Genomic DNA, 12,239 nt, shown 5'->3' with positions numbered 1-12,239 from the left:
TTTCGATAGTTTCGAGGAGAAATTGTAGGGTCACGATAGGAAAATAAATTTATAATGCACAGTGTTACAATCTGTGTTTAAAGTAAAAATGAGACGATAGAATTTAAAAGGTCGCTCGTTTACGTTGCGTCGCTACGTGTCGAATTATCGAGTTAATCGCGAGGCGGCGCTCTGAACTCCCGCTCTACGTTTGATGATGTGTCACGTGACCCACGCTAACCGCCATCTTTGCTTATCGTATAAACAGTGCGACCGGGCTCAGCACGAATTCTTGCCGAGAAATCGCGGTTTTTCCAGTGTTTTTGAGTGATTCGATCGCAGGGAAATGTCCGAGATTAAGGCGGAAAACAAGAACGATAACAATATCGAGGATGCGTCGAAGGTAAGCGGATGGGAATGCGAGAAACACGTTCATCAAGCCGAGTTTTCATGCCAAGGCGGCGTGTGCTCCCCTCGAATGCGAGGAGACGCTCGTCCTCTCGAAAATTCGATACGATAATGCGTGCTATGACGAACGAACCTTGTTCGAAGAGTGATTGTGCGAGATACGAGCTCGTACGATCACCGGATAACGGTGCCTTATTGCGCGTGGCTATGAACTCGGTGATTTTTCAAAGCTGCGCCGTTTGTCCTTCATTGGCAAAGATGGTGGATGTTTTTTATTTGTGACTCTTGTGACGAGGAGAGTTGCTGGTCAGTGGCGATAGGGCTGTATCAAAAAGGCGGGAAACAAGTTTCGTTGAGAAGACGATGTTTCACACGGTTTTCGACGAAATTGCGGCCTTGTCTCGGAACATCGTCGATAGCTACAACGCCAGAAATACATATCGACTTGGCAAAATGGCGGGAAACTTAAACAAACTTGGCGTGTGTCGTGTATCCCGTGTGGTTGGACACAACAATCATTGATAAATCTTATCGCGTCGCGTAATTATCGTTCACGTTACTTTTCGTAGGCCATCGCGATCCTTGAAACGATCAAGAATCTCGGCCGTTTCACCTTTTATACTCGTTTTCTTTCGTTTCGTTGGAATCAAATTTAATAGAATCATGAATTATTTGCAGGACCATTCGGCAGAAGAGAAACCGATTCCAGCGAAAAACAAACGAGGAGGCACCAAAAGACTTTCCACACTGGAAAGGACCACTCAGGAAGGCGAACGACTCACAAAGGTGGTTTTTCTTTTTCTTATTAGATCGTATAACCGTAGTTTATTCATCAAAAATAGTTCATTGCTTTTCAAGTGCGTATAAAGATCAAAGTTTATTTAGCATTTTGTGCGTTTATTTCCCTCTGTTTAACCTCCTTGACGATTCTCGCCGTCTACTACGTGAGCAAAATATTATTGAGAGTGGGGATGGAAGGGATGTTAGACAGTCGAAGGGGAAGTGGTGCCTTAAATCATTGGTGGGGAGAATTCGCTACGAATACGTTACATGACCGCCAATTATGAATAGCCCAACCGTTCTTTTTAAACCGATTGCCGGTGCGTTCTTTGTTACCATTGTTTTCGATTACTATGCTGATTATTACACGCCGTATTAACGTATTAATTTTACTGTGTTTCTGGTGAGTAGGCAAAATAATCAGAGTCAAACTTTTGCTCAATTAATAAATAATAATTTTGATTTATAATCTTTTGCTTTCCTAGCAGAGATACCACGATTCCACGTGCTCCATACTATACACACTTGTTCTATTTCTGTTTTATTGGAAGTTTCTTCTTTTTCTTATAGTAACGCGAACCAAAAATATATCGTAATTGGTTACTATAAAAATGTTTATTATCGTAGGATTTAAACGCATCCGTTGGCGAAGTGGAGGGAAGGAGGCGTACTCGTAGTTCAGCACGGGGTCTTGCATCATCAACGCCTGTACCGTCTCCACCTAAAAAGGAGAAGAGGGACACGTCGACAAAGAGTACTGGTCGCGGACGCGGGCGTCCGAAGCGGCAAGAGAAAAACAACGAGAACAACACAGATGAAGAAGCAGCAAATAATAAGGGTGAGAAGCATTCCGAGGAGGAATCTATGAAAATGGATGTGGACGAGAATAAGGATGAAACAGAGAAATTAGTAGAAAATGAGGATAAAAGTGCTATAAAAACAGAAAGTAAAGAAACCACTGAAAAGGTACAGGAACCCAATTTTAAGGAAGAGAAAATGACGGAAGAATCAGAAAATTTTACGGAAGACACTAAAAGTACTAGTGTCAGCGAAGAGAAAAAGGAGGAAGACATAAAGGATAGCTCGGATTCGAGTCAAGATGCGACAGACACAACGGCGGAAGCACCACCCTCATCTTCTTCGGAGTCTCAAAACCCTTCTAATGCTACTACTACCGAGGAAAATAAGGAATAACCTCCTTTCGCCTGTTTACCAACTTCATGTAAGCATCCTTTCTTTTTTTTTCTAACGTTATTTTAATCGTTTATCGATTTGGATGAAAATTTTGTCGGATTAGTCAAGAAAGAAGAGTGAGAATTTTTTGCTACCGAAAAGAATATGTATACAGTTTCAAAATAGATTGCGGTAGTACCGTCTGAACCGTTTGTTCAACCCTATAGAACTCTGATATTAGCATTTGGGTCTTGTAGCTCACGGTAGCTTGTGGTTAACAACTGTACCAATACCGTAAATGCTTAGAAATCTTTACTATCAGATTGCAACATTTCTGCATAACGGTTGCCATACACTTTGATTATTTCTTTTATGATGTTAGAAGGATATACATGTAAGATAGTTTTTGTAAATTATAATAAGAAACGTTAAGTCGTAGAGAAATTATTGTTAAAATGTATTACTTCTATAATAATTTTAAGATGAAGATTTATCTACATAAAACATTCATTTTTACTGCAGCAGGTACCAGGGCGGCGCACACATTGGGGTTACAAATCCAGTCCCCTCGTCTATTTTAACAAATTGACACCTACTTGACAATCGTTGCTCTGATCAGCGCACGCGAGATTTGTTTTACTTCTCTTCTAGATTCGAAGATGAAACATTAAAATGTGTTTTGAAACACGGATTCTTTACATGTTAGAATACATGTTTAATTGACACGTACGTACTCAATGGTATCGAGTGTACCATTGGAATGATTGTTGTAATTCAATTTTACTCTGACCGAGTAAAATTGATCGTTGCACTGGTTAGTCGACGATAGCAAGCGAGGTGTAGAGCATACGTTGTTCATGTACAATGATAATATTATTGTAAAATATATTTAATATGGACTTATATAGAGACAAGTTGTTTTCAAATCAGAGCTGACATTGGACTTCATAAATACGGTCTTTAATTCAGATCTGATATGGAAGTAGCTGAAATTAATTCGTACATAGCAAATTACTGTAATACCTTATCTTATATAAATAATGACTGAATGAAATGGAATATATGAGAATTATGGTAAAACGATTTCTCTTTTTTCATGGAATACAGAAATAAAATTTCTGGGAAACGCGCGTCTTAGCATGAAATATATTGTCTCCTTCCTTGCGTTACGCTATCACTATTCGTCGAATTAACATTGAAAATTCTTCTTTTCTTTTCTTTTTTTTTTTAATTACTTTTTACATTTTTTTTGACTAACATTTTAACGAAGTTTGTTTCGTTTATATTTTTTGAACAAATTTTATAAGAAAGATATGGAAAATAAGAAAAGAAAAAGGAAGACGATGAAGAAATTATTGTAAGATAGACGTGTGTGCATACGTATTTTTCGCTGTAGAATTCCGCGACACGTTGATATTCTGTGATCTATAGATCTATTCATTAACTATCTTTTTGTTCATAATGGTCCAATATTAAATATGTTGATATTATTGTGTATTTGAACGGTTGTGAGTGTACAGATAGATTATATAATTCAATGCACTACGGTTAAAAGATTTTCGTTTCTCAATTAAACACGGAAATGGAATGATAAATCTGATCATCGAACACAAAAAAGATTGATGAAATGTGTGCAATCAAGAGAGAAGCGAGTTGTTTCAATAGTTCGCTCATACAGTCTTTTTTGTTTTTTTTTCTTTTGTTTTGTTTTTTTTCTTCTTATAATCTACATTGAACGAGAACCACTATCGTCTCGCGTACCACCGATATTCTTTTATCCAATGGTTTATCGACGTTTGAATTTAACGAATATCGGATATGGTTTTAATGAAATTGAGCGCCGCTAGGGTAACAAATCAATTTTATAAGGACAACCGACAGCAGCTGCTGATCAAGACCGAATAAAACTGAGAAATCTATTGAATCGTTTTTAGTCGAATTTTGCAACATTCTATTGTCTATAATATTCATTGCTATGTTATCACGAGCCACGGGAAAACGATGGGATTTGCCATTCCATGTGTACTTTTTTCTTTATCTTATTGGTACATTGAAATAATGAAGCTTCGACAAGAGATTAAAATCAAATGCGATACGCGTGTATATAGTTAAGGTTAAGCTTCGTGTGTGGCAATTGATCTTATCTCCGGTAGTAGCATGAAGAATGGGAGAGTAGCGTGCGTTGGTGTGAGGCACCATCTTACATAAGATATACATACTATATGAAGCATAGCCTGAAAGACGCGTTTTTCCTAATCGAATCAAACAAATGAAATTTTACGATACGTATGCTATCCCACCCCGTCGTAGGAGAATCAATGTCAAACTTGTTTTACCTATACACTTGCACCTAGACAATTATTACGAGACGTCAATGAAAATATGCCTACGATGTTCTGCGTTTGTATTTTAGGATATATTTACAATCCGAATAATTGCAGATATCCATTCTTGTTTGTAAAGGTTGAAGTGTGTTTATATCCAGTCGGAACAGAAACGTTTCCCCCGATTATGCATGTACGGAAATTTCATAGAACATTGCTTCTTATCTCTTGGTTTTCTTTTCATGTTAAGGCAGTCTAGTTTCCGACAGATACGTAGTAATTATTCGGTAGACCAGTGTAGACTGTTAAAAGTGTGAACGCGTACTACGCGTGGACGAGCGCATGCTTGTACAATTTTTTTATAAAGATTTTCGTACGATTCGTCCTATGTAAATGTACTATTTAGATGTCGTTTTTGATTCGGTTCTTGCGTGTGGTACTTGATGAAACGCGCGCGCGCGCGCTCACGCACATACACACACAGTGAATCGTAACGATCTCGCCGATACTGCATTACCTGTACGTTGCAACATTTAATTGTACCTATATCATTTCCTTTTCTCTTTCTTTTAGAGGTCTCCGAAACGCTAGGTACGCGCGGGTGTTTCGTAAGATACGAAATTTTATAGCTAACTGTTTACGAGGTGAAGGATTACGATTTTTAACGATGCATTGTCTCGAAATGCGATCGATTTTATAGGAATTTGAATGAATTTGTATCTCGCTATAATAGAAGAGGAAAATAAAACGATCGAAAATTCGTTGATCGAAGCGTCATGCGTTAGTTGGATCTTCCAAATATTTATATGTAAAAGACGCCCAGCTATATCTTGGCATATAAATGTTAACGATCGTTTCGTAGTTTTTAATGCGAGAGTTGCGAAATTTGACCAGGTTTCTCCCCTAATAGGTATTTTGTTTTCTCGCGACACGAAAGTGGTAAGTTTTATTCGTACACGCATGTGCGCGCGTTGCCTAGACGCAGCAGTATTTAAATATTTAACAGCTCGTTCACACGGCACCGCGGCTTTCGACCAATTCGGTCGTTTTACCGAATAGACATCGGTAATAACCGAAGCAAAACAGGATCGTGCGAACGAGCCGCTAGATTATGGTTTACTTTTCGGTGGAATAATAAGTGATGGTGGTCGCGGGGCAGCATAATCGTTGCGAAAAGTGTGACGCGAGGGAAATCCATTTCCCCCCCACCACCGTAATTAACAATTTTTTTGGGTTACGACACATTTCGTTGCTATATTGTTTTTGGCTTTGTAGAAAAAGGAGTCCGTGGACGATTGCGAGATACAGGGCGGGGAGACAGCTTTGATGAGAATTGTGTTACAGGCAGGCCACGAATGCACAGAAAAATGGTGACCGATGGCGCACAGCGCCAATCGAAGTAGAGACGGAACGTTCAAATTCGACCGTCGGTAATTTGACCAGTGGTTTGAGCGTTTCGCCCCTACTCAAATTGGCGCTGTACGGATATTGGGCAGAGTTTCGTTTTTTCTTCAGCAGGTGGCGTCACATGTGATAGATGAGATAATCGACACATTCTACTTTATCGACAATATCATTGCTCGATGCAATAGTATAACAGGAACAGAATGATTCTTATAACTGTAGTCGTGGTCATATCGATTGTCAAGAATGCGATATCGACCGTATGCGATACGATAAGATGTACGCGTTGGTAATTGGTAGAATTTAATTGTCGCGCCGTTCGTGCGATGTCCTTACACCGCTATGCATAGCCAATAGCAAAAGTCTGAGCCGATCCTGCGTGCCTGTGCGTGCCTGTGGGCGCCGAAAAGCTTTGTATCTGATAAGGGGTGACACAATTGTGTTTGGATTGCGATTGGCCGGCGCCGAATAGGTAGTTTTCCGTGTGTCTTTGATGAACAGTAATTTGTAAGTCGCATTTCAGTTTCAGACAACGTCGGTATACGAGCCCCGCTTGAAACACCGTTGTCTACTAAACGGTGCACAGAACTCGAAATAGTAGCGATTACTACAGGTTGCTAGTTTGGTATCGCGTGATATCGTTGCATCAGACACCTCGTAAAAGGAAAAAAAAAGAGAGAGAATCCACCGTTCGCGTAAAAATATTCTCTTGTGCGCTGTACACTATGTAGAATTGGGTGAGTATTGACTTGTTAAGTTAATTTCTGGGAATAGCGTTAAGAATTAGGCGAGATCAAATGTAACTTTGTAATTAATTTTTTCGTAGATTGATTTTACAAACTCGCTTGTTTCAGTATTATTCGACAATTGGAATTGCCACGTATAATTACTAAATTCGATTTAGCGTTCGTTCATTCTACATCTTCGTTCGATCCTCGCCGGTTGAAATAAAACACCTGACGATCCCCCCGTTCTCATATTTCGAACAACAAACGATCCGATGAAATTTGATTCGACGTAAATTATCTAGTCTTCGATTACAGTTTATGACAAGTTACGTTATCAATGAAACATTTTTATCACGAGTAAAATTAATGAAAAAAATTTGTTAAACAGGACTTAGCTACGACCTACGACTGCTTGTACCTATCGGAAACCACGTCGATCGTTCATTGAATCTGGAACAGGATCGAGAAGGAATAACACTATTCAAGATGACCACGAATCTGAAGACAATGGAATTTCTGAAATTAAGCAGACGCGTCCGGCGACGTCTGAGCGCCCGGAACGGTGAGTAACCTCGTTACAAATATTGTCAGCATTCAATCGTGATCACGATGTTATCGAACAACTCGCGATAACTAAACGAAACGTGATTCCGCTTAATCAACTCTGTAGACCTACCACACGTGACACCGTTTACATGCTGCAATTTTCGCATTAGTTTACACCGGTGGAATAATGCGTGCCGAAATATGAAAGAGAAACTCGAGCTCTCGAGATAATAGAGAGTGTGATTAGCGAAACGTAAGCGTAAACGTAAACGATAAGGGCTTGCGAACGAGAAGACATTGGAAAACCGCGAACTGAACGAGTCGTTTGATATCAATATCGCGGCTCACCGTTCCGTCGTCGTAATCATTTCTAACGATCGATGAGCTGAAGCTAAGCAATTCGATTGATCCCGGTTATGCTTCACTGTTTCGAACTGCGAACGCTAGATATTATAAAGATCGCTCGTCCCGGCATCCTTTAAACCCGATGCGATATACTGTATATACGCGCATACAGTTATACATATGTATATACAATCACGACTCTCCGGACGACTGTAGCTAAGATAATTCGAACTCTATTCAGTTTGTTTCCGGTTAACCAGGCAACATCAAGTTTCAATGAATTACGATTGCGGTTTTTCCTTTTAGAATAGCGACCGCAATGTTCTAGTAATTTCTAGGCACCGGTCTCGGGTCCGCGTCTGTCCGCGGTTGTCTGCGACGTACAATGACGAACAACGACAAACAAAGAGCGCGCATGGACGAACGCGAGCGAGTACGTTATCTCCTGTACGATTACATAAAATGAAAACAGAAAGAAGTCGAGGAAGAAATTGAAAACAGAAAGAAACGAGCGGAATAATCCGACGTTGTCGGCGTAGGAGATGGTGCGTCGAACGAGAGAAGCTGAGAGAAGGCGGCTGATCGGGTGACTCTATGGGAATGCGTATCGCGATCGAACCACCGCACCAGCGGCCGCGACCGCTGTCGATCATTGGGTTCCCCTTTGCACTGTGCAGATTAGGAGCTCGTTCGACTCGGATTAGAAATACGCTTGGTCTTCGACTTGGCAGTTCTTGCGTTTTCGTCGTGTTTCCGTTGCGTTCGTCGCGTTCGTCGCGTTTTCCGTCGTAGGGATACGGACCCGATCCAATTCAATCCGAATCGACCCGTTGCGCAGTGAGATCGCAGACAAGTCGCTTCGTAATTGCACGTTACAAGATATCGTAAGTATCCGGTCGAGTCCGGAGGAGTATGATAGATAGAATGCAATCGTCGCGGATGCTTGTACGCGTCGTCCGATATTCGTTGCAAGCGGTATAGTGGTTCAACAACTGTTTCGTAGACGTGTTCGCAACTTCTGAAAAAAAAGTGTTACAAACGTAACTTTATCCTGTAACATATTGTTTTCAGTGAGCGACCAGCTTCTTGCGGACGGCCAGGAACAGAGGAAAAGGGTGTCGTTGAACGTGGACACGAAGATGTTGAAGATTGGGTTCATCGGCGGCGGCAAGATGGCACAGGCGCTTGCCAAGGGTTTCATTCGTGCTGGTAAAGATAACGAATAGAACCTAGTTACTCTCGATTAGCCAATAGAGGTTTCTGAAACGTATCGTACATTGTATTCGACAATGGTTTCCCGTACCTGATCATCTTGCGATCTTATTTGTAAAGAAAGATCTCGAATGGTTCTGCGAAAGTTACGGAAAGTTACGGGACGTTACAGCTCGACAGATCTGATTTGCTTTCAATAATTTTGTCAAGATTATGTAAAGACCTGTTCGCTTGACCCCTGACCTGTCTTCTGCTCGGTACTCGATCACTGGTGTCTCACCTATGTATCGTCTCGGATTGGATGAAAATTCGAAAATTCCAGAATTTCTCACGAGATATGCGCCAACAGATTCCTACCGTATCGTCCGATTGACCCTGAATCAGACCCCTGTCCAATCGTATCGTTCGTTCGGTTTCACTCTATCTGTACATGCATGAGTTTACGCACTTGCGCGTACAATGTACATACAACATATTTATAATCGAATAACGGCAACGAACTCAAGAGACACGTGTACATGTATTTTAGCTACACACGTAAACATATCGATGATCGAAAAGCGGTAATTAGCCAAGTCGCTTTTTAATCCCGACATAATCACCGGCCACTTGAATCCTCATCCCTGTTTATGATCCCCGTTAACGCATATACGTTGTTTCGCAGGGCTGAGCAAGGGCGACATGATGCTGGCCAGCTGTCTACCAAACGACGCAGCCAGCATAGACGCGTTCAAGGTAAGTCGGTTTCGCAATCGTATAGAGAACACAAATTTTCCCCGACTCCCTCCCTTTATAGGTAATGATTCATTTGCGATCGTTGCATTTCTCGGACACGCAAAACAAACGCGATAAAAGGTAATCAGCGAATGGTAGACGGTTTCGTCGTCGGCGTCGGCTTGGTCACGCTATACCACGAAAAAAACATCAAAACAACAAACATCGTTTCTTGTTTGCTTGGTAAACACTAATCTGAAATTGTTCAATCGCTGATAAGCGCGTTGCGGCGCCGCTCTCGTTCGATCACGATCGCGATCGCGGTCACGGTTACGGTCACAATCGCGGTCGTAATTAGTTAATTGTTGACCGGTCTCGATCTGCGATTATCATGATATTACACCATATCTGCGTTAACATATCTGATCAGCGATCACCGCTTTGTAGCATCTATTCCGAAATTTGTTTTTGCTGGTTAGTATCCGATAGTCGCAGCGCCACGGCGTGGTTGCCTCGCAGATGGTTCAGAAAATTTTCACTCGTCTTGCTCGTGTCGACAGACTCGATCAGATCATGCGGTCTCGATTATTATCGCGCCTAGGAAACTTTCCATCGTATGTGATATGTTTCTTTATCTTTGCTCAACGACAAGTCTATGAATTGTGACCGACGCCTCACGTGACGGATATCTGGCTACGACTTTATCACGAATTATCTCGAATTTTTACGTTTTAACGATGCAACGATATCGATCGGTGACTGCGTACAGACTAGACTGGGCTTTACTGACAATGACAATACCGATTAAATGTCGTCGGTATACGTATTCCTTAATAATAACATAATATGCCCGCTCTTTCAGGAAATCGGGTCGAAAACCGTATTTAAGAATGGACCCGTAGTCGATCACGGGGACCTTTTGATTTTGTCGGTAAAACCGCAAGTGGTGCCGATGGTTCTTCCGGATTTGAAGAATTACAACAAACTGTTGATGTCGATCGCCATGGGCGTTTCCATAGCATCGTTGGAAAAGGTATCAACGATCGATTGCGCGCAACGATTGATATTAATAACAATCGAATATATTATGTTGCGTTGCTTGCAGGCTTTACCCAGCGGAACCCCGGTGATCAGGGTAATGCCCAATACACCAGCCCTCGTTGGCTGCGGAGCCACCGTGTTCTCTCGTGGTAAACATGCTGGCGACAAGGAAGCTGAAATAGCCGAGAAATTGTTTTCCTCTGTAGGCGTCTGCGAAGAAGTGCCCGAGACCTCGATCGATCCAGTTACAGCTCTAGCTGGTTCTGGGCCCGCTTATGTCAGTATGATAATTGATCAAACTTTCCGATAGTCGGTTAGCCTTCAGTCCAGGAATCCATGTTTGCGAATTCCTGTTTCTTAGGTATACATGATGATAGAAGCCTTGGCCGACGGCGGGGTGAAAATGGGCCTGACGAGGCCGATTGCCTACAAGTTAGCTGCACAAACTGTTCTCGGTGCCGGCGCTATGGTTCGGGAAACTAACTCTCATCCAGGACAATTGAAAGACGACGTGGCCTCTCCGGCTGGTTAGTCATCGAACCTGTTACAATATTACGATATTATTTCTTTTCGTGTTTCTCTCTAGATTCAAATTATTGTAATTTTCTGCGATTAGGATCTACCATAACAGGCATCCACTATCTCGAGAAACACGGTTTAAGATCAGCTGTGATCGGCGCGGTAGAAGCAGCAACAAAACGGTGCAGAGAAGTTAGCTCATTGCTAGAGAACAGTCAAGACTAAGTTTTCGACTAATCGAATAATGGAGCAGAAAACTGGAGCAACAGAGATAGAGAGAGGGGGGGGGGGGGGTGCACTCCTAGTTCTAGATTGGAGATAAAGCAATAGTGATAAACTACGTCTATTTTTTAAGAACACTTTTGTAGATTTTCTAGATAATTTCACTGAAATTATTGTTTATCATTCGTTCAAAGCATCGCGCCGTGATTAAAAATATAGATCTGTAATTGTTTTGACAATAATATATTTTTAGAATGATTGTTACGGTATATAAAAATGTTATATGTAAATATTTTTATACATATTTTGTAATAACTTCTATATACTTTTATGCACACTGTTTGCACATGTTTGAACGAGGCAATACTATACCAAAAAATTATTCAGTGTGAATTTTACGATTTTCAAATTTGAAATCGATTATAAAAAATATAAAAAACATGAAACTAACGATTTCGATGCATTATACATACACGCGTATCATGTTATTATATATTACGCGTTTCGTCCTACGATTGCTCTTTATACCTGCAATTATGTACTTCTTCTTAATATATTTATTCAAATAACAACCCATATGCAGAAACCTACACTCGTGTACAGTGTTATCTAACATGTTATAAATTCTTCGCATGGTAAAAGATAGCTAGATATAGGAATTGTTTGTCCGAGTATTTATAGATGCTAGCTGTTGACGCATCCTTCTATCATCGCATGTTTGTCGATGCACCAACAAAGCTACCTCTTAAATGTCAGATCTGTAATAAAAGTTAAGCAATGTAACACAAATATGTGCACAAGTCTAATATCGTTTGTAGTTGCCTTCCTTGTATATTTATAGTAG

At 40.9% G+C, this 12,239-nt stretch overlaps 2 protein-coding genes across 7 annotated transcripts; both read left to right on the top strand.

The window, feature by feature from the left end:
* Positions 1 to 217: 217 nt before the first annotated feature.
* LOC144476853 (uncharacterized) lies at positions 218 to 5,436 on the top strand. Its single transcript, XM_078194149.1, has 4 exons — positions 218 to 382; positions 1,066 to 1,173; positions 1,795 to 2,389; positions 2,863 to 5,436. The coding sequence occupies exons 1-3, from the start codon at positions 326 to 328 to the stop codon at positions 2,359 to 2,361; spliced, it is 732 nt and encodes a 243-aa protein (XP_078050275.1). The 5' UTR covers positions 218 to 325; the 3' UTR covers positions 2,362 to 2,389; positions 2,863 to 5,436.
* A 134-nt stretch (positions 5,437 to 5,570) lies between these two features.
* On the top strand, positions 5,571 to 12,177 carry LOC144476852 (pyrroline-5-carboxylate reductase 1, mitochondrial). Of its 6 annotated transcripts, none has more exons than XM_078194147.1 (9): positions 5,571 to 5,729; positions 6,592 to 6,805; positions 7,185 to 7,358; positions 8,759 to 8,896; positions 9,564 to 9,634; positions 10,476 to 10,646; positions 10,719 to 10,931; positions 11,016 to 11,181; positions 11,271 to 12,177. In XM_078194147.1, exons 3-9 carry the CDS (start codon positions 7,283 to 7,285, stop codon positions 11,396 to 11,398), a joined length of 963 nt encoding a protein of 320 aa, XP_078050273.1. In that variant the 5' UTR covers positions 5,571 to 5,729; positions 6,592 to 6,805; positions 7,185 to 7,282; the 3' UTR covers positions 11,399 to 12,177. The 6 variants fall into 6 exon arrangements, with proteins under 6 accessions (XP_078050273.1, XP_078050272.1, XP_078050270.1 ...); XM_078194146.1 differs by having other exon boundaries at positions 5,571 to 5,877; XM_078194144.1 differs by having other exon boundaries at positions 5,571 to 5,877; positions 5,940 to 6,805.
* The last annotated feature ends 62 nt before the right edge of the window (positions 12,178 to 12,239 follow it).

The sequence above is a fragment of the Augochlora pura genome, chromosome 11 (genome assembly GCF_028453695.1).
Source record: "Augochlora pura isolate Apur16 chromosome 11, APUR_v2.2.1, whole genome shotgun sequence".
NCBI classification, from domain to species: domain Eukaryota; kingdom Metazoa; phylum Arthropoda; class Insecta; order Hymenoptera; family Halictidae; genus Augochlora; species Augochlora pura.
This window is presented reverse-complemented; position numbering and strand designations above follow the sequence as displayed.